Source organism: Drosophila hydei, unplaced genomic scaffold (assembly GCF_003285905.1).
Source record: "Drosophila hydei strain 15085-1641.00,03,60 unplaced genomic scaffold, DhydRS2 tig00008144-arrow-arrow-pilon, whole genome shotgun sequence".
In the NCBI taxonomy this organism is placed as follows: domain Eukaryota; kingdom Metazoa; phylum Arthropoda; class Insecta; order Diptera; family Drosophilidae; genus Drosophila; species Drosophila hydei.
Window position 1 is genome coordinate 110,695 of NW_022045849.1, and position 23,538 is coordinate 134,232.

Here is a 23,538-nt window from a genome sequence, read left to right on the forward strand (position 1 = left end):
AAGCTGAAGCTGGTAAGAGCTGATAATAAAAGTTGAGCTATGTTTTAATCCTTTGGCAAATCCTTCGTCTAGAAAGCCAATATATAACTTTTTGCTGGATTGCTAAGGTGAAGTTCCTCTATGTACGAACAACACACACAGAGGCATAACGCTGAGAAATTAACTTCACCCAGGACTCAGAACAAGCTTTCAAGTTTATTTTAGTTAGGTTCTAGCAGAGGTATATCAAATTTATCTATTGATATGTCATCTCAACAGTACAACATTCGTATTTCTGGATAACTGAACAAAGATTTAAATTCAACAACTTCTTATTTTCCATATTTAACTATCTGAACACATAGTTTAGAGTATTTGATATTCGTCGGCTTTATCCTGGCTAAAAGCTGGCCAACCCTCCGCCCTAACAAATATCTTGAACAGTGAGCGTGTATTTGGTGTTCCAATATAATGAGCGATAAATTAATTAATGCTCGAGTTATTGTCGCAATTAATTATTTCACACGATGCCGAATAGTTTTTATGACAATATTTGCTGCCTGAATAACGAATTGAGTCCGGGCCATGAATTTAATGTGTTTCAACAGTTAATGATTTTAGTGGCACTTGACGTGGCCATAGAGCCATAGAACCCCACCCCACCCCAACACGTCCATGAATGGGCCATCCATTAGCCAGACATCGAATGGGAATTTATGACTCAGGCTCATGAATATTGTCAACGTCCCTAAAACAGTAGTCGGGCTACTCAGCAGCAACGACGCAAAGGCGGAAATTCGATGGCCAAAACAAGCTGTAAGTAAAATCTTTTTAATGGTTCGCCCATCTCAAATGCCATTTCAATTTGGGAACTTCCGTTTCCGTTCGCCACCCGCCACGCCCCGCCCACCACACGTCACTTGCTGGTGTTACTCTTTGTCCGTAATGTCCTTGCCCAACGCAGAGCACTTCTTCACTTACAACACGCACACACATATGCGCACATTCACACACGCACACAGGCAAGACTCTACCTCACATGTCCACAATTCAGACACTCCTCTGCTATTTACATCGCATTGTATATGATAAAATTCCGAAATTGGTGGTCTATTTAACTTCATAATTCACTTCATGCGACTTAAATCAAATAATTCGATTTTAAAAATATCCATCGGCAAGCAGCTGATTTGTTTTTGCCGAGCGCGTCCAAAAGGTTTGAAAGTTCCGCTGTAACTGAAACAGTTAACGGCATTTGCCAAATGTATTTATGTTAGCCAGCTCGTAAAAGCTCGCCAAAGGACTTCGAAAGGACGTAAAAGCTTGCGAACCTTTAAATTTTGATGAAGAGCGGCAACATTTCTACGGTGCAACAGCTAGCAGCTATGACACTCGATTTTATTCACGAACTAACCAGTTCCAATAAATAATGAACCAGTGTTGAAAAACAGCTGGCACAGCCATTTAGCAGAGAAGAAGCAGACCAGTTATTGCTAAGGCATAAAAAATATTGATACGAAATTGTATTGTATTTTATTAAACTAAAAGAGTCTGAAACCTGAGTGATGGCTCACTACAAGGGTGCCGCTAGCGAGGCTGGGCGCGCTGCCCAACTGATGAAAAAGCGCGAGATCCAGCAGCAAGAGATCGAGTTCCGAAAAAAGAAAATCGAGGAGGAGCTGAAGCTGGATAAGATTGAGAACAAATTTGCGACGCACTACGATGCTGTTGAACAACAGCTCAAGTCGTCAACCATTGGTTTGGTCACTCTAGATGAGATGAAAGCGAAGCAGGAGGACATAGTGCGAGAGAGAGAAAAGAAATTGGCGCAAAAGAAGGATGAAAAGGATAGAGAAAAACAGCGGGCCTTGGAAGCCATACAAGCAGAGAAAAACAAACAGAAGCGTCAAATACAGGCGTTATCCTTCAATTTAGATGAGGAGGAAGAGGAAAAAGACGAAGACGAGGGGAGCACTGAAGAGAAGTTCGTCACGGCAAAGCCAACCAAGTGGACCGAGCAACCAGACATGCAAGTGCCTGTCAAGAAAAAGAAAATCTGTAAGAATCCTGATGTGGACACATCCTTTCTGCCAGACCGCGAACGTGAGGAACAGGAGAATCGTTTGCGTGAACAGTTACGACAGGAATGGGTAATGCAGCAAGCAGAACTCAAAGACGAAGATATCTCCATTACGTTCAGCTACTGGGATGGCTCTGGCCACAGGCGAAATGTTTTGATGAAGAAGGGCAATTCCATATATCAGTTCCTCCAGAAATGCCTGGAGCTGTTGCGCAAAGAGTTTATCGAGCTGAAGACCGTGATGGCCGATCAGCTGATGTATGTAAAGGAGGATTTGATATTGCCGCATCACTACTCATTCTACGACTTCATTGTGACCAAAGCACGCGGAAAATCCGGCCCGCTCTTCCAGTTCGATGTGCACGACGATGTGCGTATGATTAGCGACGCCTCCGTCGAGAAGGAGGAGTCCCATGCAGGCAAAGTGCTGCTGCGTTCTTGGTATGAGCGCAACAAGCACATCTTCCCGGCCAGCCGGTGGGAGCCATACGACCCCACCAAGTCCTATGACAAATACACAATAAAAGATAACGATAAGGACAAGAGCAAAAAATAGAGGTTCGATTTAATGCTATACTTATACAAATTGTGTTCTGTTTCTTTCATCACTGTTCGCCATGGATAAACAAAATTTTAAAAATGTTTTTTAAAATATTTATATTTGGTTTTTTTTTTCTCTCTTTTCTATAAGATATTTAATTTATAATAGTAATATACAGTTGGTCTGCACACTTAAGGGTTAAACTCTGGTCTGCTACTTTTAACATGGCGTTTTGCAGCCCTGCTGCTGTTACAACATCTGTTTACTGTGGCGGATGCTAATCTTTAAATAACAATCCAGCTGTCTGAAAACAATATTTGGTGCGTGGGTTTCAAAACGTTTGGACGTGAGACCGTATCAACACCTCTATTGGCGGGTAAGAATTAAAACGATAGATTCTTTGCGTGTATTTCTACAAGCAGCTGTTTTAAACTTAAATTGTACAATTCAGTGTAAAAGTATATACATAGCGCGTGTGTAAATAGTAAATATAACGGGCTTTGATTGAGGCGTGGTGAGTTGAGTGCAACTAATTGTTTAATTTCTTTTTAAATCAGGCATGAAAACAGACTACGTTTACAAAATGCAAAAAAGTGACTGGAATTAATTTTGAAAACTGGTTTGTTGTTTTTTTTTTTGCTCACTCTCACCCGCTGAACTGCTTTGTGCTGTAGCTGCAATAACTGTTGTTTGAGCTTTCAATCAGCATTGGCAAAAATGTTGTCCATTCTTTAAGCACATGCACTCACTCATTCGTTTTATATTTTTTCGTTTATATATTTCTGCTTAGATTAGCAAATCTTGATAAGATTGTGGATATGATAAACTGATTGGAATGCGTTTATTATATTTTTTATTTAATTGCAGGATATATACGAGTTCCCCGTTACGCGGCTTCAAACTAAAGTTCAGACAACTAAAATGCGATATTTTGGCGGCATTGAAGGGTAAGTAAGGTCGTTGATAGTTGCTATTGATACATGAACTCCAGTCTACATATAGTATATATTATTATGTGCATCTATCTATCTGTGAAGTGCGCAATTGTTTAACAATGTGTTAGATTATGATTTTAGTCATTGTTGCGCACGACAGTTACTTCTCAAAGCGGATCAACTCAAACAAACCCCAATATTGCATTTTTATATACCTATATTTTTTTATTATTTTTATAGGATGCACAAAAATGTGCATACGATAAAAATCATAAAAAAGGTACGTAAATATACGTATACGTAAATATGTATGGAAACAAATTACTCACTATGTAATATATGTATGTATGTGTGTGTGTCTCATTTTGACGGATGAAATTGAAATAGGCGCACTCGCGACATCCTTTATTCGTATCTTATCGATTAAAATCAAAAGTTAAGCTGATCTGATAAACTTTACAAGCTTTGTCTCAGGTATCTTTTTGTTTTTTGTTATCGAGTGCTGAACATTCATAAAGGGCACTAGAACCTCTGGTATCTGTATGCAATCTCCGTTCTGATATGACTCAATCAGACTAATCAGCAGGCGTGGAATAGCCGTTGCGGTGCCATTTAGAGTGTGAGCATGTACGACAGCTCTATCCCTGGCCCGCTTATACGTGATATTCAGGCGCTTGGCCTGGTAGTCTGTGCAGTTGCTGCAGCTCGATATTTCACCCCACATCTGGCGACCTGGCAGCCAAGCCTCTATGTCATATTTCTGATATGCCGGCGCACCCAGCTCGCAGGGCGGCATGTCGAGTAGTCGAAAGTTAATGCCAAATTTTTTAAACAAATCAATTTCAAGATTCTTGATTTCCTCGAGCGTGGACTCTGATTGTTCGGGTGACGCAATGGCAAACATTTCCACCTTGGTGAACTGGTGCACCCGATATATGCCTTTCTCCTCGTGCAGCCCTGAAGTCTCGGCTCGATAGCAACGACTAACAGCGGTTACTTTTAAGGGCAGCTCCTGTTCCGTCAGTTGCCTATTTGCGAAGAAGCCAGCGAGTGCCATTTCGGATGTGCCCGAGAGACATTCGCCCGTGTCCAATTTGTAGACCTGTGTGCGTTCGCCTTCGGTGCGCATACCACAGCTCTCAATGATATCTCGCGGCAATATGTCCGGCACGGAGATAAGCTTAAAGCCATTTCGTGTGAGCGATTGCAGGGCATACTGTATGATGGCCTGCTCAAGCATGGCCAGCTGACCCATCAGGTAGTAGCTCTTGTGGCCCGTATAGTTGCCCAGATGTTCCATGCGATACAGATTAAGGGCACGAGCCAGCTCTGAGAATTGTTTGGCGCCCACTTCGGGATGAAGCCGGTGCTCATACTTAGCCAGCTCCAGTGGCTGATTGTCATATGCCACCAGGCGAGGATGAGTTGCGTTTGGCAGTTGTTGCAGTTCAGCAGCCAGCTGTTGCAGTGTGTCCTCCTCTGTAGAGTGCCTGCTAAGCTGCAAGGCTTCCACTAGCTGGCGAATTCGGGGAACATTGTTCTTGTGATGCCGCATCAGCGCATTCTGCTCCAGTTCGTCCAGCTGTGCACTGGTTATTACCGGCTGATCATGTGTCGCCTTCTTTATTGTTGTTGTCATTAGCCGTTGCTTCATGCTCTGCCGGCAATTGAGCAACAGCAACTTTCGTACATTTGTCAAAAGCTTCATTTTAATTAAAATTGCGTTTTTGCTTTTTCTGTTAAACTGTTTTAATTAGCACGCACTTTTTAATGTCTCGACATCTGTTCAATTAACAATTAAAGTTTTCATTGTGCAATCTGAACATATTGTGTGCGACGATGTGGCAGCACCGCTTTGTATAGTGCTGCCAGTAAGTTAACAAGGTTCTGACGTCACAAGTTTCACAGTCCAATAAAAAACTTAAATGTATTTTTGAATATATTATACTAAATATATCATAACGCACACACCTACTGCAGATAATACAATAATACAAAACGTTGTTCCGCATTGCATCGTTCATTTATCTGAATTGAGTTGCGCTTAAATTGCAATTCATCAGGATGGCAACTAGCTTGCACAATAACGGCAATTGCGACAATGAATATAAAACAGATAAAAGCACACCCACACACACGACTGCATGCATTTTTATATGGTTATGTCGGTATATATACATATGTATATCTAAATGAACTGTGGGCTTGTCAATTGTTTATTTTATGTTAAATATAAATAAATACAATAGTTCTAAAAATGTAGGTAAATTCAGGTCAAGTATTTCAATTGAAAATTGATTAATTAAATAAACTTCACCAAATATAGAGCGTTCGTTATTAATTTTAATTAACTCAATTGCCTTGATTGAATTACGATTGATAGCAACATGCATAAAATTCTCTTAATAGTCGAACAATACGATCCAGCCAGTTCCACAGATATCAGATATATATATCTTTCATCATTGCAGAGGAGCGACGCACTCACGTCTGGTCATCTGTGATGAGAGCGGTGTGTCGGTGGGCATGACCAGTGGTCTGGGCACAAATCATTGGGGCATAGGAATACCGACATGCGCCCGTCGAATTGCTGATATGGTAGAGCGATGTAAGGAAGAGGCTAACATACCAAAAGATGTGCCATTGACGAGCTTGGGTCTCAGCCTGAGCGGATGCGAACAGGTGACGTAGCAGGCAATAAGACTTGAAGTACTTGGCTTATCCGTTTGTATACAATAGGAGGCAACCAATCGCGACCTTGAGCTGGAGCTGCGACGAACATTTCCCAATCTGGCCGTGAGCTATGCCGTCACAAGCGACACAATGGGCAGTATGTTCACGGCATCCTCCATTGGTGGGATCGTCCTCATCTCGGGCACCGGCTCCAATTGCCTGTTGCGTAACCCGGATGGCAGCACAGCCAACTGTGGTGGCTGGGGCCATTTTCTGGGGGACGAGGGCAGCGGTGAGTGCACATGACACCAATAAAATCTAAATCATTATCGGCCTCACTAATCCAATGCAATAGCAAAGTAGTAATTAATACTCGCTGATAACATTCAATCGCAATATAATCGGAGATGAGTAATTGGCTATTTTTGTTCTCCAGCCTGGTTTATATCCTATCGTGCAACTAAGGTAGTGTTTGATGATATTGACAACCTGGTCAAGTCGCCTTATCCCATTGAGGAGACCTGGTCGCTTATTCGGGAACACTTCAGCATTGAGACACGCTACGATATGCTGCCCTATTGTTATGCCAAATTCGATAAGCCCTTCTTTGCCAATCTGTGCGAGAAGCTGGCGAGGAATGCCGAAAACGGCGACAAGCTGGCTTTGTCGCTGTTCCACGAGGCTGCTATCCATCTGGCGTGCATGATCAAGGCGCTGCTGCCCAAGGTCCACGAGGATCTGGTTAAGTCTGGCGATCTAAATATTGTCTGTGTCGGGTCGGTATGGAGTAGCTGGAACCTGCTGCAGGAGGCTTTCATCAAAGAGATCTCGAAAATGAGGATCGATTACAATCTCAAGCTGGTGCGGATCACCAAAAGCTGCGCCTATGGCGCCTGTTATCTGGGCGCCGACAGCGCTAAATTTGAGTTGCCACGGAACTATGCGGACAACTTTACCGTGCTACACGTCCATCCCAAGAGAAGTCCGCTTAAAAATGGGGTCGCAACTAACGCCTCTGGCAATTAACTGAATAAAGTAAAAAAACTGTATTACTGAGTCATTCCGAGAATTGTCAGAAAACAAAAAACCGAACTATTTGTTAGCTAAACTATTCCAAATTGAATTTATGTATTACAAATATATTAGAAATAAACAATAATAAATATTTTTGTGGTTGTTTCAAGCTAAATTTTTGTTTCATTATTAAAAAAGTTTGAACTTGAACAGAACAAGTTAAATTTGGTTACTATATGTTCGTAACTCTGTAAAGAAATTCTGATATCAGAAAGCTGTATTATTGCAAGAATTTAGATAAAAGACAATAGATGAAGTCTTCCAATTTCTAATATATTCAACAATATGACTTCTAATTTTAATGGTTTTTTGTGTTCCACCTGCTACTATTTATTATAAAAAAAGTTAGTGTTTTTCTCTATTTGCTAGTTCAGAAAAAACTTTTTATTTATAAAGTTTATTCGAAATACGTATGAAAATTTTATTCGATAAAGTTCATTGTATTAAGTTTGTAGGTGTATATAGGTAAATATATTTTTATTTATATGCGCGCTGGCTAATTGTCTGATTTACTTTTATTTAATACTCTTCAAATTTTCATTTTTCAAACTTTTTTTTTTTAACTTTAAAGCCAATTTAATTCATTGTCGATTGTAGATTCTTTGGATAATTTTACTTTCGCGCAATTAATTAATGATTTTTGTTTTAATATATTAACTCAGATTTTAGAATTTTTAGAAAAGAGTAGCCTGGAAATATTGTTATACTTATAAATATATAAAAGCATATAATTGCTTATATTAAATATACATTATGAAAGATATACCAAGAAAACAAAAATGATAATAATAATTATAAGCAAAAGTAATAAAATCGAATTTATATCTCTAACAGGCATATACACTGTCTAGATTGCCAGCATATATTGGGTGTGAGTAGCTAGTTGTGTTACTTTGTTTAAATATATTAATGTTAGGTGTCTATGATTATCTTATGTACTGCATCTTGGCTAATTGTTCATGCTCTGCCGCAGCTTTTGTGGATCCTGATAGTGTGACGATGACGATATGACCGATGGATGCTGTGGCGGCGGAAAACAACGCACATGCTCCACATTTGATCCTTCGCCATCACCTCCCTTCAGATATTTGTTAAGTATTGAGAAGATTTGTGAGTTTAATACTTGAAAGCGTCTTATGCGATCCACCATGCGCTTCAATTGCTGCATTGGAAAGAATCATTTTAAATGGAATTCCGTTTACGAGTTTAATTCCGACTTACAATGCCCTTGACATCTTCGTCCTTGCCATCGACACGTTGCACGCGCAATATGTGATAGCAAAAATCGAGCGCTTCAAACCGCCGCTGCTGGCCAAGCAGTACAATCATGACGCAGCCAGCCCAGTTTAAGCCCTCTCCAAACAGTTCCTCAATGGTGTACTCGGTGCCGCGCACTGGGATACAATAGACAAACTGCAGTGCGGACCAGAGACGATGAAACTCGGAGCATTCGTCTACATGAATGATGCCATTGGCAGGCGGTGGACCACACCAGACGGGGTCATCCAAATAACTTTTCACCCGATTTAAAATGACCTCAAATATGCTCAGGCCGCAGCAAAGGCGCTCGCGTGTCAACAGATCTCCCTCACGTGCTATCATTGCCTGCTGTTGATTATAAATAAGAAAAACAATCAGTCGATCACAAGCATTCTATCTATCTATCACAAGCATCTATCTATCCGCCAGATAGTTACCTTGGCAGTGCCAATTTTCTCCACATTGGAAACAATTTGCAAATTGGCAAACTGTGCCTCAAGACGTTTTTGCTTAGCCTCTGGCTTTTCGTTCTCTAAAAAAGCATACATGTTCACCGTGATAAATTTAAAAATCATGTCAAAATCACAGATCAAAACTCACCTTTGCAAAAGGGACGCGGAAAGATGTTTTGGAAGAGTGCTGCATGGAGCAGATCGCACACCTCCTCCTGCGACAGAGCTTGCTCAATCAGAAGACAAAATATGATGCAGTTTCCAAACTCTCTAAACGATTGAAATAACTCCGTTTTGGTATCCGGATATTGCACTATGTCAGTGAGATGTGCCTGATAGTAGCTGAGCACACCGGGCGAGCCGTATTCGCAACGTGGCAATTTGCAAGATTTGGGCATGGCAATCATCAGGGTTTTGGTGAACTGTAGCAATGAGCCTTGAATCAGTGGCTTAACAATGTCCTTTAGTATAATATCCATAACTACAGCGATACCCTGGTAGCCCAACAGACGACACATAGCATGGAAATGTGGTGCGCCCACAAAACCCGTATATTGGCCGTACTGTGTGGTATATGCAGCATTGAGTTGCTTCGAGCCCCATAGATAATAATGAGACATCTGCGGCGGCTTCTCACGCTGTATGGCCTGCGAGGACGACAAATTGACCTTGGTACGAATGAATCTATAAACGAAATAAAAGAATTTTTATTCAACTCTGAAACAATACGTTCAACAGAACTTACCGATTTGTAGCTGCATTGTAGCAGTAATTAACCAGAAAGTCATAATTCAATTCCACAAAAACATGCAAAGTGATGCGACCATACGGAGCCAGGACATTATGATTTGCTTCCTTGACCATGCCCTCAAAGTTGTCTAAGGCCAAATATTTGGTCAGCATTTTGTGACAAATGCGATTGGTTTCCAAAAGCCCCTCTAGTTCCTGGATTAATGGCATGGAAAAGTACAAGTTGAATTTATCTTTGCTTTTCGTGTGATTCATTTTTCAGATTTTGCTTACCACAATCCCAGTTATGTCATTACCCTCAAAGCGACTGATGGCTAACTCGATACTCTTGTGCATATTTGCATTGATGCGTTGTGTTATTAATTTATTTAAATCAATCGAACGACCTGATAATCAACAATAGGTGTTTTAGTATTTGCTTTATTTGCATTGTTATTTGCATGTTATTTACCTAAAAGCTGCACATGCCGCTGTTTTAGGAGCGTTTCGTAGCGGTTATTGCGTGGATATGATTGGAAATTGAAGCCAAGAACCTCGCACTCCAGCCGAAAACGTTTATCTAAGAAAATGCTGGGAAAAAATACAATTGGGGTAAAATTAAATATATATATGAGTATATATATATATATGCAAAAAGGTCTCTAACTTATTTAAAGAAATCATCAATAAGTAAACTTTGAAAGCGCTGACTGAAATAGATTAACTTATTTTATGTATAATATTAAAAGCTTTCAGCTGTTTAATAGGTAGTGCAAGAGCCAAATGCATGAGGATTGCAAGTCATCTTAATATATATTAAACTCACCTGCCAGCCAGTTGCTTGTAGTGTGCAAATATTTGTTCACTTAACTTATATACAAACTGATCAAAGCACAAATTGACTTCGGCTTCCACCTCGTCATAGAGGAATTGCTTGCGGAAGACGGTAAGAGCATAATGTGCTGAATCGTTATACAAGTCCAAGGGATACAGCACAAACCTAAAACATACACAATTATAATAATACTATATATACTATATATATATATACTATATATATAGTCCAAACGTCCGAAACGTACTCCATCATAGACGGTTCCTTGGTTTGAAGTATGTGATCGGTTAATATCCATGGCATAGACATTTCTATGGGAAACTGTATACGTTTCTCCATCGTAATTAAATCCTTGCATTCCTCGTTATGCTGATGCCGCACCATGCACTTGTTCACTTTGCGGCCCATGGTCATTTCTAAGTAGAATTCGCGATACCACAGCTGGGATAGATCGCAGCACTTTTGCAGCGTATCGCTTAGATTTAGCAAATAGCTCCAATAAAATGAAGTTTTGTGAAAAGTATCAATTTGCATTAAGCAGTTGCCATCGATGTCTTTGCGTAGAGTACGCTTTCCGCCACTCTTGTCAGCAATCAGGGACTCCAGCATGGTGCGCACCATGTACAGCTGCGTAGAAGAGGGTCCCACATTCAGGCGGGGTACATGTATACGAAAGCCACCATCGGGATCCTTCTTGCCCTTGGACACTGGATCGTCCGTGGGCTCATAGCCCTTCTGCCAATCGGCGGAGGTTTCGCGTACCGACATTATAATACTCCGAATCAAATCCTTTTTGTTTTTGACCGCCTTGCGCAGTGGTTCGCGAAGCGTTAGCTGCACAAAGTCCTGCAGCTCGGAGTAGATATTGCGTCTGATTGCCTCACAGAGTACCGTCTCAATGCGTGCCATTAGAACCTGTAGTCCTTTGATCATAGCAATCACTTCGATCAGTGCAAATTTCTCTTCGGATGTGTAATTGTAGCGTGTGGCGCGCTCATATTCTTCCGCTTCCACGGGACAATCCTTGTTCTGATGATGATCAGTGGGATGCAGTAGCTTCCACGAGTACAGCTCGGTGACGACGCTGGTCCATTCGGATAGCAGCTGAAGACCGCGCAATGCCAAATCTGCCGTAATGCGATTCTCAGCATCAGTTGGATTTTCTTTGACCGTGGTGGTCACCTCATTGGTGTAGCGTGCCAGCTCGGATATATATTTCACATGGTCCTCGCGTATCTGGGGCAAATGCACCATCAGATCTGCCTGCGGGCTGATGGCATTAGAGCTGGACAGAGGCCACTTGCTAGAATCGAAGTGCTTGCTGCGCTTTATATAGTTAAATGGAGCAATTTGCATATCGCCAAAGAGTGGCACCACCTCCAGATTCTTGAAAATGCGATCAATGCGATCCAGACGTATTTTCTTTTTCTGATCTAGCTTGTTAATATTGCACGCATCGCTGTCCATGAGAAATAAACCAAAGCCCATGACCTTCACCAGCATATGTTTCTCCTCGGGCGTCAAATACATTTTAGTTTCAAACATATGCACGCAGATGTTGACGACATCAGATAGCAGATCCTCATAGCCAACGATCTTCTCCAGCGTATCCTTAACCGTGTCACGTATTTTGTTTTGAGTGGCCAAGAACATGGATAGATTTTGTGATTCTTGAAGCGTATGCGAATCGGACATCACTTTAAGGAACTGAGCAGCGCGCCGATATGTCGAATAGTCGTTCTTGACGCTTGACTTCATGTTCTTCAATTCGTCCAGCACGGCAAACATGTTAATGAATTTTCCGAGAGTAAGGAGATATGCCTCCGATACGAAATCTTTTCGTTTCTCAGCATGACACAGACGTTTTATTTCCCCAGAAAATGCTTCGATAGCCTTGCGTTGGAAGTACATAAAGTTGAGCAATTTATTCACTTCGGGGGCAAGTACTTCTACGGTTTTCTCATAGATTTCCACACGATTTGGCTGTTCGTTTGATTTTGGCTGCGGTATGGCCCGGGAGCAGCATCGCCAGGTATATAACATAACAGCATGTTTTTGACCCTCGTCCAGTAAAACATTCTTGAAGGAAGGTAAAATGCATTAATTTAGTAGTTTCAAAAATAGTTTTTCGAATGGTTTTTAATAACTTACCAAGTTCGCGTGAGTAGTCGCCTCTTCGATGTACTTAGCAATACCCGTGACGAATCCATTGCGATCCTCGAAATTAGTATCAAAATTTGCTTTGTAAATAATGGAGCAGGGCTGGGCCTCAATACAGGGCTGCTCATCAGGCAGGGGTATTTCGTCCAGCACCTCTACATTGGACAGGGCATCAGCTAGTGTTATCTTTTCGGTCATGTTATTATAATTGTCATCACTTTTATGTTAAAAACGGAAATGTACAGATAAAATCACTCTTAAGGCGGGGCTATGTCGCTCCGTTTCCCTGGTAAGCGATTTTTTCGTCACAAATACACAAACACCGTATCTTTGTGTCAATCACAGCGAGACGCATGCATGCAGTGTTGCATATTCCGCATTGTGTGCTAAGGTCGCGTTTTTATATCGAAATGTAATCGCTGGCGCCGGAATATCATTACATCTTTTCCAGCACTTGCAATTTGCCGGCGTCGGTCGCTTGTTTAAGAACAGTTACTGCTGTCGTTCACGTTTTCTTTATTTCCATCTGTGCTAAATAAAATATAATCTGCAACATGTCGATGTTTTGGGGTAAGTTTTAATTGCTTATTTAGTAGTTTAATATTTTCATGTGTTAATGTGGCTATGCTTGTGTGCAAGCGTAAGTTCGGACAGCCTGTGTATTTGCTTTTACCACGTGCTTGCGGCCATCGCAGCGTGGCCATTTTTTTTAGCGCCTTACTACTTTTCCTAATATATCTTTGCGTTTGTTGTAATTACATCTGCAGGATTAAGCATGAAGCCTAACCGGAAGTACACACAAACCATTGTGAAATCGTTCCATATTTCGGGCGTAGCACTTGACGAGGGCGACTCCGCCAAACTTTACATTACTGCAGACAAAACCAAGTTCATTGTTGCAACTTTAAACAAAAATTTTCCCCAAATGACACTAGATTTGAATTTCTGCAAGGGCGACAAGATTATGTTTCAAACAACTGGTGAGACTTCATATATATCTATGAATATACATATAATTTATATAATATATATACATATGTATTGATTTTATGACACTTCAGGAAATGCTGTGGTTTCATTGATTGGCTACTTGCATGACGCTGAAGAATCTGACGATGAATTCGAAGACGAAGAGGAGTATGAGAAAGTTGTGAACGCTTTGAAAAAGGGTCAAAAGGCCAAAGAGGGCGCCAACGACACACAATCTGATGAAGATGACAGAGAAGAGGAAGATGACGAAGACGATGAAATTGATGTAGGTGACAACAAGCTAGCTGCTGAGTATTCTTCATTGCTTAAGGATGAATCTTACGATGAGGATGATGAAGAGGATAACGAAGATGAGGACGACTCTGACGAAGAGGATGAGGAAGAAAAGAATGCAGCACCCAAGGCCAAAAAAGCCAAACTAAATGAAGGTAAGACGCCAGCTAAGGAACAGAATGGTGTGGCCAAAAAGGAGAAGCAGCAACAGAAACAAAAGCCAAAGAAGCAAATCAAAGCATCTGAGGCGAAAAAAGAGCCGGCCAAAGGAAAGGAGGCGAAGCAAACTACCGCTGCTACTGCACCTGGTGGTGAGCGCACCATCGCGGGAGGCGTTAGAATCCAGGAGCTACAGGTGGGCAACGGACCCGAAGCTAAGCAGGGCAAACGCGTGTCCGTTTATTACATTGGACGCCTTAGAAACGACAACAAGATATTTGACAGCATGAAGAAGGGCAATGGATTTAAGTTCGCTTTGGGCGCTGGAGAGGTGATTAAAGGTTGGGATGTGGGAGTTTGTGGAATGAAGGTAGGCGGCAAACGTCGCATCATCTGCCCCCCGCATATGGCATATGGCGCACGGGGCCAACCGCCCACCATTCCGCCAGACTCTACGCTCGTCTTCGATGTGGAGCTAAAGGCTGTGCACTAAGCGAGCTTCACGAGGAAATTAGACACCTAAATATAGGATTAGACATTATGATGGATTATCAAATATGAATGCATACTCCATTTGGAAATATATCACAAGAAATGTGCTCATATTATTTTACTCTTATAACTTTATAAAATCCACTTTGCGAACGGTTAAACGTTGATTTTAAATAAAGCAGATTTTTAGAATAAGCGAAGACTTTTATATAATATATTTTAATTAAATAATTGGTTGTTGGCCATCGGTTGTTGACACTTCCATTTGGCTCCGATCGAGCAGCGGCTCTGCCGGCAGTTTCCAGTGTTCGAGGACGTAGGGCAAGCGCTCGCTGGGGTCGGTGCTCCAGTGATGGATGCGACATTTGAGTGTCGCTTGTTCCAATTTGTTAATCGTTATGGTGCAATTGAATTCTTTATTCTCCTTCAGTAGATCAGGCCCCTCAATGCTCTCTTTAGGCAACGTTATGCATTCCTCTTTGCAGTGAAAGCCCGCCTTGCGTAGGGAAGCTTTAATGTGCCACGGCTCTAGCACCCAGGGCTCATCCTTGTTCATTATCACCGCTAGCACAATGGACTCCAGCATAGTAACAGTGCGTTGTGCATATGCCGAGCTGTGCTGCACGGTGGACTTCTCTGCCTCCGTCTTCGAATATTTGACAATGTTTTCAGGTGTTTTGTAGGTCGCCAAACCGGGAAGCAGCAACTTGTTGTACACAAAATGTGGTTTCATTGATACCACATCACCCTTGTCGCCAACGCCCTCGACGAATGTCTTCAGCACCACTTCCATGTTGGGACGCTTTTTAACTTGTGTATCTTCCACAAGTTCATAGATGAAGTGCTTAGCACGTAGACGACGAGGTTTTTCATTTGTCTTGTGTAACAGGGGCTCATATTTGCGCTTTAAGACGAACGTGGTCTACAAAAATTGTTGGGATATACTGTTATTCGATATGTACCATCAATATAAGATCATACATCTTACCCGAACTTGTTGCTGCACACTATTTGCACTTTTCAGCAGATTCAATTGTGTTTTACATATGTTTATCATAATTTGATTTGTTTAACACGGCTAAGTAACTCTATACTATTATTCTTAGAAATATCGATATATAATCGATAAGGCTATTTAATGCAAGCTTTACATTCATCTTATATCAATGTAAAAATGAGACTGCTAAATAGCTGCTGCTAATATCGATGATAATTGGGTAATTGCTTAAGTTAGTTTTTGCACATTTAGAAAGTCCACAGTGGTGGGGAGTTCAGGAAAATCCCTGAAGTTTTTAACGCAAATATTTTTTTAAGTGTCCGTATAAGACGTAAGCTTACAGGGCCAAAATAAGGAGAGTTTTAGTGCGCATTAGAGATGACAATCATAAATCGATAAGTCCATATAATGACCGCGAATGTTAATTGGATTGAAATGAATGATATTGAAACAAAACTTATACTTTACTAGCCTGTAATTTGTTCGTTAATATAATTTCTAAAAAAATATTAGCTGAGTCTGTTTTTGTTTTTAATTTATATATTAATGTCAAAGTGTTGATGTATACGAATAGTTTAATAATCCACAATTTTTGAACATCTAATATATGAACGCATGAATTGTCTATTGCTATGTAATTTTATGCTCTTATCGTGGCCTCAATCCAATCAATGTATGCGGATACAAGTGTGTATACGCCAGGCCAGCCGGCAAGGCCGCAAGGTGTGGGTCCGTAGGAGACAACGCCAGTTAGATAAAAATTGCTGTAACCATTGACGGACTCCTCCATGACTAAAAAGGAAAATATTGACAGATCATATTGATATTGATATTGTTATCTGTTACCCAATGGTCCACCGGAGTCACCTCGGCAGGAATCAATGCCCTCCACTCCACCAGCGCACATTTGGCTCGATGTCAGAGTGCGTCGCTGGGTCTGATAGCGGCGATTGCAGTCTTCTGTAGGCACAGGTTGCAGTTCAGCTTTAAGTTTAATATTCGATGTACTATTCGTTTCGGTGCGGCCCCAGCCTGCAACAAACATTTTACGTCCCAGGAATACGGTATTCCGTTGCTCCGGCAGTATCGGCAGACAAACAGGTGAAATGAAGTTCGTAAAGGCAACTTCCCGACTTAAACGCAGCAACGCAATGTCATTCAATTGATCGCGCGAATTTCCTGGGTACTGAGGATGCGGTATCTTCTCTGATACAGCCACATCCACATACGGGTCATTGCAATCCCTTTTGCCATTTCGCCCAGTGATACAGTCTGGATTGGATGTAGTGTCCCAATCGCCCAGGCGGACGCCCGTCAGCCGCCAATCGCTGGGTATGGCGGATACGCAATGTGCCGCCGTTAGCACATAACGGTTGTTGATCAGCGAGCCCCCACAATGGTGTCCAATATCGTTATTGGCTGCGAAAGCAAACTCATTAATAAGTCTGCCTTTGGAAGACGATCCACTTACATTTCGTATACTCAATGAGAGCCAACCAGGTATATTCATTTATATTAGTATTCACACCCCCCACCACCCGATCGGAAAAGTTGTCGCCGCAGTTGGGTACCTGGGGCAGCAGCCCGGAGCGTCTAGTAGGCATGGTCGGTTGCGGTCTGGGCTGGGGCTGGGGCTGTGGTTGGGGTTTGGGTTGTGGCTGGGTTTGACCCCATATGGGTTGCTGGCTTAGTCGGCGACTGTTGGCACAGCAAATCTACAAGCGATATTACATTAATCTGTCTATTAGTCTATAATGTATAGTAGAAACTGCTAATAAACTTCTGGCTATTACAAATAAAGCCTGCTTCTATGTTCTTAAGGACTTTTTTAATCATAATATAACGACTGAAGATTATGAAGTCTTAATAAATGGAAGACCTAACTAAATAAATTAAAATACATTTATTTTTTTATTTCTATCATCTTTACATTCATGTTTATATCGCTTTAGCAAGCTTTCACTATAGTCAAAGCAGATTCTCTAACTCACCTTAGCGAGCTTTCACTGTTTATAAATTTTCATTGATGTCCCACCTCTTTGCATATCTGTGTTTATTCATACTCACCAGCACCTGGCCATTGCGATAGCCGCATTGGCTATTTTGAAGGAGGCTGCGGTCGGATGACGACAACGTTTTCTTTTGCACCAATTCGAACAGATATGTGCAATCCCTGAGATTAATGCAGGTTCCACTTTGATCAGTGGGAGTTGTACAATATCCGAAGGTCTCTGTGGAAGCACAGTAATATTATAATCATAATAACCAAATTTGAATAAAATACAAAATGGAACAAAAACAGATAATGTCATTTGTTTCAAATTATAAAAGTCGCTTCAAAGATTTCGCTGGGTCGAGTTCACAGCTGATAACCAGTTGAGTTATTATTGTTTTTATTTTTGTTGTCATCCTTGTTGTTGTTGTTGTTATTGTTGTGCTTTGTCTTAAAACCGTTCTCTGACTCAATTCTCGGATTGAATTCAATGACTGAGTTTGCGTCCGTCGCCTCTGCTCACCTTGTGCGTAGCTGTGAAATAACCTCTGGAGCAGCATTAAAGCCAGCAGGATCTTCATTTTAATATTGTAAGAATTTCAATTTAAATTTTGATACAATAATTACAACTAAAATATAGTGCTGCGACGTGTTCTTCCCGCTGCCTGCTCAATCGCACTGAACGCGCCTTCTAAAGATCAACCTGATTCTACTTACAAGCTGGCAGTTGAGCATCAGAGAGACGCAGCGACCGAGAGAGAGCAATGGCGAGGGAAAGAGAGTGCGAAGCAGAAAAAGAGATGTACAGAGAGGGAGAGAGTGTCAGAGTGATCATTTGTATAAGTAAATAGTTCATAAGTCAATGAGTATAAGACGCTAGCCAAGTCTCCGCTATCTATGTGTGAATCTTCCTCTTCTGTTTCTCATTTGCTTTTGCCCATCTACTGCCGCATCAATGCAATTTTTAGTTGAATGGCGAGTTGATTTCCCTTCTACTTGAATCTGACAGTTCTTGGCCGGTTTTAATAGCCACATCCACTCGAAAGTGCTTGCGGCTGCTGCAGCAGACAAGTCGATTGAGCGAAAAACTGAAGTTCACTTCTAAACATTTTTTTTTCATTCTTTCCTTCTTTATTTTCTATACAAACATTTACACAAACACAAATATATTTTCGATTCTCTTCAAATATTAATATATGATAATTAAAAGCGTTTTGCTCGAGTGCGCGTACTTTATCATATGAATTCATTCATTTATTTGGAGTATACAAACCAGAATATAAACAGCTCTGCCAGGTCAACGTCCACTTCACTAAGTCTCGTATTTTTAAAAATAAAAGTAAAATAAAAAATTGAAGCATTCGACAGTGGAAATAGCAATTTATAATTTATTTTGATTATATATTGAAAATGGGAAAAGAACAAAGCAGAAAACAATCATATGAAATAGCATTACGTCAAGTCATTACGAGTCATTACGAAACTCTATATAATAGCCAGTCAGTCGATTAACTGTGAGACCCTGAAATGGAAATGTTAATAGAATACAGTTTAGAGACTTATATTTACATCCTGTCAGATCACTGGACACGTAGTCGTGCTGTGGAAATGTATACAGCATAAGTAACACTTAAGCAAAGCTTCCAACAACAGAGATAAGCTTATATACAGTTAGAATCTTTTGGGCTTTCCACGTTTGTACTATAAATAAACAGCAAAGGCAGCAAAGGCAGCAAAGGCGGGTTTTACCTGAGCAAAGAAAACCCCAAAACCCAACTACTTAATGCTATTGGCTGACCATGCGAATTTCAAATACCCCCACATTAACGTGGACGGCGGGGTTTGGCAAGTGTACGCATTGTTGTGTGGGTGTGTGTTTGTGTGTGTGTATGTGCGTGTATAGCTGTGAGTGCAAATGAATGCGAAAAGTAAGATGAATGATTTCAATTTGTTACAAGTGCTTTTAACTTTAGATCCTGGTCAAGGCAGCAGCCAGCATTTGCTACTTACGTGTGTATGTGTTTGTGAATGTGTGTGTGTGTGTGTGCTTGTGTGAGTGTTTATTTAGTGGCGGTTAGTTTGCTGATTTAATGCGGTCGGGCACTTCAGGAAAGAGTGGACGTCGTCAATTTTACCATTTCATTTGACAATGCATTTCATTAGGGGCATTCCCTTGCTGCTTCGTATTACATTAAAGTGGAACTTTAGGCAGAATACGTCAGCACACATATAGCAACACAGGGTTTGTTTTTGGGTAATAAACACGACTTTTTACACTTGGCTGAAGGCAAAGTGTCTGTCCATTTATTAGTCGCATGGCGAGGGGTTTCGCATATACTTGGTACGTTTGTATAATTAAAAGCTATTTGATGCATTATTTATAAGCAACGTTTGCCAGAAAAAGAAACAGGTAAGAGGGCGCCCGTTGGGAGTGCCCGACTGCGAGATTTCACTCTACTATTCAAATCTTTCTACGTTTCTTTTATGCGTATATGATAATAATAAACCATAATCCGAAATTCTTAATAATATGTATATTCATTACATAATTTAGAAAACAAAATCATAGTGAAATTATTATCAATATAAGGATATGAGTTCTCGAAAAATAATGATAGACTAATATCCCGTATATATGCATATAGTATGCAGGAATAAATTTAAAATATCAAGGTTTTTGCTTTATAGTTTACAAGATCACATCAGATAGTGAAGCTCATCAAGAATATATGCCTGTTACATACATTTTGCCAAAGCCATTGCATCATGAATTCTCATTTTCAATGTGTTCGAACGAAGATAAAGTTGTGAGTGATACTCAGTAGTTAAGTTTTCCCTGTTACCTGCAAATTACGGAAAATTTGCACTGATTTAGTCACATATGTTATTTTGTGACATCGTGTATTAAAACCGTTTGACTTTCTATATTTTAAGTCTTTCAAATTTCTCGATACAAAAAAAAATTAGCTATGAGGTATGTAGTATATAAGAGCGCAAACCGAGAATTGCGACTGGCTGCTAATAAGTCCCGCCAACACGTATGTTAACGGGTACCACGGATAAAACTCGCATCAAGTGACAAGCGGAACTAAACGCATTAAAATGTCAACGATGTCAATTTAGGAATCAATTGTTCAGAAGCATTGCGGAACTTTTTTAATTAAACGAAATATGCCAGAAGCAAAAGGGAGATTGAGAACAGAATGCGCACTTTCTGTATTGATTTGTAGTACGTGCAACACCCAGCTGCCACCCCTAATCGAATTCCTTTTGCCTCATTGTTGGCTTCGAACAGCACAAGGATGAGAAAGGACTAGGAGCAGCCGTGTCAGGACAGAGCAAGACAGGCAGTTTCATAAATACCAAACACTTCGGCATTTGATCCCTAAACAATGCGGCCTCGCATAATGACAGCAACATGAAATGCCAAACCAAGAGTTTTACCAAATACCAAATACCAATAAAAACATCCAAGATGCTTGGAACCAGTCAATATTTACTCTACCTTTCTCATATATATAAATCTATTTTAAAGATGACTCCTCCCTAGAGAGAGGGTGAAAGAGATATATATGTATATATATAAATATATATAGAAGTTTACCAAAACGTCCACACAAGCAGCTTCAAGGCTCATTGAAACTGTAAGCCAGAACATTGTTCTGATTCTTATCAATAATAAAGTTTGATACCTTAAAGAATAGACTCCTCAACGCAACTAAGACACATATTCTCTTAGCTTGGTTTGTCCCAAATAGCTAATTAAAGTAGGAAAAAATAGCGTCAAAATTGGTTGCATTTAAAAACTCTTTATTGGAAATTAACTCTGTCTATATATATTTAAATATTAAAATACAATCCAACAGTAAATACAACACAACATATTAAAATGCAATACAATATGATGCCGTACAATATAATCGAATGCAATGCAATACAGTACAGCAGAGTTCACATGCATATGTACACTTGTATATATAACATATGCATGAGCGCCTATGTAGAACAAGGGTCTTAAATATCATCATTAAAATGCCTGAATATATTTTTTTATAAGTATTGTAATCGCTAGGATAGTAATTATTATTAGCTTATTTTTGTTTAAATTTTTTAAATAGTATTTTTATTTACTTTAGAACTGATTTTGGAACTAGTCTTGGGTTTGGATATCATTATGACATTCACGAGCATCAGGATATATGCATAGAGCTGTAGCGATCACGATGTTTATCTGGCAACCACTCGTTTGCTATTTTATAAAAGTAAATAACAACTTTTTTTGTATTTCGTTTTATATTTTTCGATTTTATTTTATTTTGATCATATTCTTAACCACTTATGTCAAAACTATTGTTCGATTCGTAAAATATTATAAATGGCCCAATATAATTAGTTCATTTATGGATTCGATCAACTATCGTATTATGTATATATGTATATATTGTATGCTTGTATATATGGAATCGCAAACTTATGATTGATTAAGGTATAGAAACTTTAATATATCGTTTTTATTTTCATTTTTGCTTTCTCATTTGAATCGGTTGTATATATATTTCTTTAATTTACTTGATCATATCAATAAATGTATATATATATATATATATATATATATATACATATATATATATATATATATATGTATATATATATGTTTATACATATGCAAGTATAGTTCATAAAACTTTTAACAATAATTTCAGTCGGTCGTTTTGGTATATATATAGTTATATATATGAATAAATGATACTTAGACTAAAATCAGTTTTCTGATTTCGATAAAAACTACGTTTGCATTTTTCGAAACTTTTGTGCAATTTTTTATTATTATTATTTTTATTATTATTACTTTACTTTCATTAACCTTTTGTAAAATCATTTAATATTTTTAAATTAAGACACGAAATCGTTTAGCTTTTAGATATGATTGTTTTTATTCTGAATGATTGCTGTGAAAAATCTCACTGGCATGCCTCTCAAAAACTTATAGAAATCCGAGATAAAATATGCCATATAGAATACAGATCTGTAGGAATGTAGTTTTGAAAGGGATGTCTGCTTCGGCTAACCGAAGTTTTTAATAATCTCTCTACTAATTTGAAATGTTTTTAAATAGCTTCTAAGTATTCTTGAAAATATTGAAGATATAACTCTATATATCTGAAAAATTATCTAAATATTTGGAATATTTGGAATCTTAACCTAATTTTTTGTAGACTTCCATTAGGATCATTGGAATTTCAGGTACATTCAAAATCTTATGAATTATTTTGGCAATTAACGAAAACACGTCTACAAGCTAAATTGAACCAGATCGAAACGTTTTGAATCGCATCGAATCAAATCGAATCTAAGAACCGAGCACGTGGCACAATATAAAAAACGAATTGGTTTTGTTCGGGTTGAGTTTGTCTACTCTAATTGCTTTTAAATAATGTCGTTGTTTGTTTAATTGGTTATTTCGAGCTGCTGAAATGCTATGATCTACCGTAGATAATGCTTTATCGTTGTACTTATTCGATAAATTGAGGATCTCTATCGATAAAAATTAAACAGAAGTTCAAAATCAATTCACTAATTTGCTGAATACCGAACTCTAATTAAAATTTAGTGCTACTGCTAATGCGTTCCAAGGGCACATCGTAGGGTTGTACTAATATTTATATAATATTGATCGATGCGGTTATTAATAAATATCAACCGCGTTTTTCACATTTGTATGCATATAGAAGGTTCTTTTGGCACTATGAATAAACATAGGTATATGTATATATGTAAAAAGAGCATCCAGACATATATATATATATATATATATATATATATATATATATATATATATATATATATATATATATATATATATATATATATATATATATATATATATATTTACATGTCCGCATGCAGCTTGAAACC

The 23,538-nt window shown here is 39.3% G+C and overlaps 8 protein-coding genes across 10 annotated transcripts in view; 3 read left to right on the top strand and 5 right to left on the bottom strand.

Annotated features, from left to right (window-relative positions):
* LOC111602668 overlaps positions 1-1,294 on the bottom strand; it is a 38,837-nt gene extending 37,543 nt beyond the window's left edge. For both annotated transcript variants that reach the window (XM_023319855.2, XM_023319853.2), the window contains exon 1: positions 1,014-1,294. The gene's annotated coding sequence lies outside the window, so the exon portion shown is untranslated. The remainder of the gene's footprint in view (positions 1-1,013) is intronic.
* Positions 1,295-1,428: 134 nt separating this feature from the next.
* On the top strand, positions 1,429-2,684 carry LOC111602624 (protein FAM50 homolog). Its single transcript, XM_023319786.2, has one exon. It carries the CDS (start codon positions 1,545-1,547, stop codon positions 2,613-2,615), a length of 1,071 nt encoding a protein of 356 aa, XP_023175554.2. The 5' UTR covers positions 1,429-1,544; the 3' UTR covers positions 2,616-2,684.
* A 61-nt stretch (positions 2,685-2,745) lies between these two features.
* On the top strand, positions 2,746-7,373 carry LOC111602625 (N-acetyl-D-glucosamine kinase). Of its 2 annotated transcripts, none has more exons than XM_030225809.1 (5): positions 2,746-3,114; positions 3,468-3,547; positions 6,007-6,217; positions 6,275-6,500; positions 6,645-7,373. In XM_030225809.1, the coding sequence occupies exons 2-5, from the start codon at positions 3,522-3,524 to the stop codon at positions 7,232-7,234; spliced, it is 1,053 nt and encodes a 350-aa protein (XP_030081669.1). In that variant the 5' UTR covers positions 2,746-3,114; positions 3,468-3,521; the 3' UTR covers positions 7,235-7,373. The 2 variants fall into 2 exon arrangements, with proteins under 2 accessions (XP_030081669.1, XP_023175555.2); XM_023319787.2 differs by having other exon boundaries at positions 2,746-2,976.
* On the bottom strand, positions 3,847-5,411 carry LOC111602623 (serine--tRNA ligase, mitochondrial). The gene has a single exon (XM_023319785.2). The coding sequence runs from the start codon at positions 5,241-5,243 to the stop codon at positions 3,972-3,974; it is 1,272 nt and encodes a 423-aa protein (XP_023175553.1). The 5' UTR covers positions 5,244-5,411; the 3' UTR covers positions 3,847-3,971.
* Positions 7,374-8,052: 679 nt separating the features above from the next.
* On the bottom strand, positions 8,053-13,067 carry LOC111602664 (cytoplasmic FMR1-interacting protein). Its single transcript, XM_023319848.2, has 10 exons — positions 12,710-13,067; positions 10,806-12,637; positions 10,550-10,723; positions 10,196-10,314; positions 10,018-10,130; positions 9,740-9,939; positions 9,143-9,678; positions 8,980-9,074; positions 8,504-8,890; positions 8,053-8,444 (listed from the first exon to the last, which is right to left on the bottom strand). Exons 1-10 carry the CDS (start codon positions 12,914-12,916, stop codon positions 8,232-8,234), a joined length of 3,876 nt encoding a protein of 1,291 aa, XP_023175616.1. The 5' UTR covers positions 12,917-13,067; the 3' UTR covers positions 8,053-8,231.
* A 95-nt stretch (positions 13,068-13,162) lies between these two features.
* LOC111602666 (39 kDa FK506-binding nuclear protein) lies at positions 13,163-14,826 on the top strand. Its single transcript, XM_023319850.2, has 3 exons — positions 13,163-13,288; positions 13,486-13,698; positions 13,780-14,826. The coding sequence occupies exons 1-3, from the start codon at positions 13,273-13,275 to the stop codon at positions 14,631-14,633; spliced, it is 1,083 nt and encodes a 360-aa protein (XP_023175618.1). The 5' UTR covers positions 13,163-13,272; the 3' UTR covers positions 14,634-14,826.
* An 8-nt stretch (positions 14,827-14,834) lies between these two features.
* On the bottom strand, positions 14,835-15,752 carry LOC111602667 (39S ribosomal protein L9, mitochondrial). The gene is made up of 2 exons (XM_023319851.1): positions 15,621-15,752; positions 14,835-15,554 (listed from the first exon to the last, which is right to left on the bottom strand). The coding sequence occupies exons 1-2, from the start codon at positions 15,687-15,689 to the stop codon at positions 14,856-14,858; spliced, it is 768 nt and encodes a 255-aa protein (XP_023175619.1). The 5' UTR covers positions 15,690-15,752; the 3' UTR covers positions 14,835-14,855.
* Positions 15,753-16,144: 392 nt separating this feature from the next.
* LOC111602665 (melanization protease 1) lies at positions 16,145-18,287 on the bottom strand. The gene is made up of 5 exons (XM_023319849.2): positions 18,146-18,287; positions 17,697-17,860; positions 17,101-17,344; positions 16,476-17,048; positions 16,145-16,421 (listed from the first exon to the last, which is right to left on the bottom strand). Exons 1-5 carry the CDS (start codon positions 18,201-18,203, stop codon positions 16,270-16,272), a joined length of 1,191 nt encoding a protein of 396 aa, XP_023175617.1. The 5' UTR covers positions 18,204-18,287; the 3' UTR covers positions 16,145-16,269.
* Positions 18,288-23,538: the final 5,251 nt, after the last annotated feature.

Bases quoted from the DNA above. Each gene is read 5' to 3' on its own strand.
- LOC111602664 (XM_023319848.2), bottom strand. From the start codon at position 12,916: ATGACCGAAAAGATAACACTAGCTGATGCCCTGTCCAATGTAGAGGTG. The intron at 12,638-12,709 runs GTAAGTTATTAA...CCTTCCTTCAAG, and splicing joins CGACTACTCACGCGAACTTG to AATGTTTTACTGGACGAGGG. The intron at 8,891-8,979 runs GTAACTATCTGG...TATAATCAACAG, and splicing joins AGAAAATTGGCACTGCCAAG to CAGGCAATGATAGCACGTGA.
- LOC111602667 (XM_023319851.1), bottom strand. From the start codon at position 15,689: ATGATAAACATATGTAAAACACAATTGAATCTGCTGAAAAGTGCAAAT. The intron at 15,555-15,620 runs GTAAGATGTATG...CAATTTTTGTAG, and splicing joins GTGTGCAGCAACAAGTTCGG to ACCACGTTCGTCTTAAAGCG.
- LOC111602666 (XM_023319850.2), top strand. The intron at 13,699-13,779 runs GTGAGACTTCAT...ATGACACTTCAG, and splicing joins GATTATGTTTCAAACAACTG to GAAATGCTGTGGTTTCATTG.
- LOC111602625 (XM_030225809.1), top strand. From the start codon at position 3,522: ATGCGATATTTTGGCGGCATTGAAGG. The intron at 6,218-6,274 runs GTGACGTAGCAG...TGTATACAATAG, and splicing joins GCCTGAGCGGATGCGAACAG to GAGGCAACCAATCGCGACCT. The intron at 6,501-6,644 runs GTGAGTGCACAT...TTTGTTCTCCAG, and splicing joins TCTGGGGGACGAGGGCAGCG to CCTGGTTTATATCCTATCGT.
- LOC111602624 (XM_023319786.2), top strand. From the start codon at position 1,545: ATGGCTCACTACAAGGGTGCCGCTAGCGAGGCTGGGCGCGCTGCCCAA.
- LOC111602623 (XM_023319785.2), bottom strand. From the start codon at position 5,243: ATGAAGCTTTTGACAAATGTACGAAAGTTGCTGTTGCTCAATTGCCGG.
- LOC111602665 (XM_023319849.2), bottom strand. From the start codon at position 18,203: ATGAAGATCCTGCTGGCTTTAATGCTGCTCCAGAGGTTATTTCACAGC. The intron at 17,861-18,145 runs GTGAGCAGAGGC...GTGCTTCCACAG, and splicing joins ATTTCACAGCTACGCACAAG to AGACCTTCGGATATTGTACA. The intron at 17,345-17,696 runs GTGAGTATGAAT...TATCGCTTGTAG, and splicing joins ATCGCAATGGCCAGGTGCTG to ATTTGCTGTGCCAACAGTCG.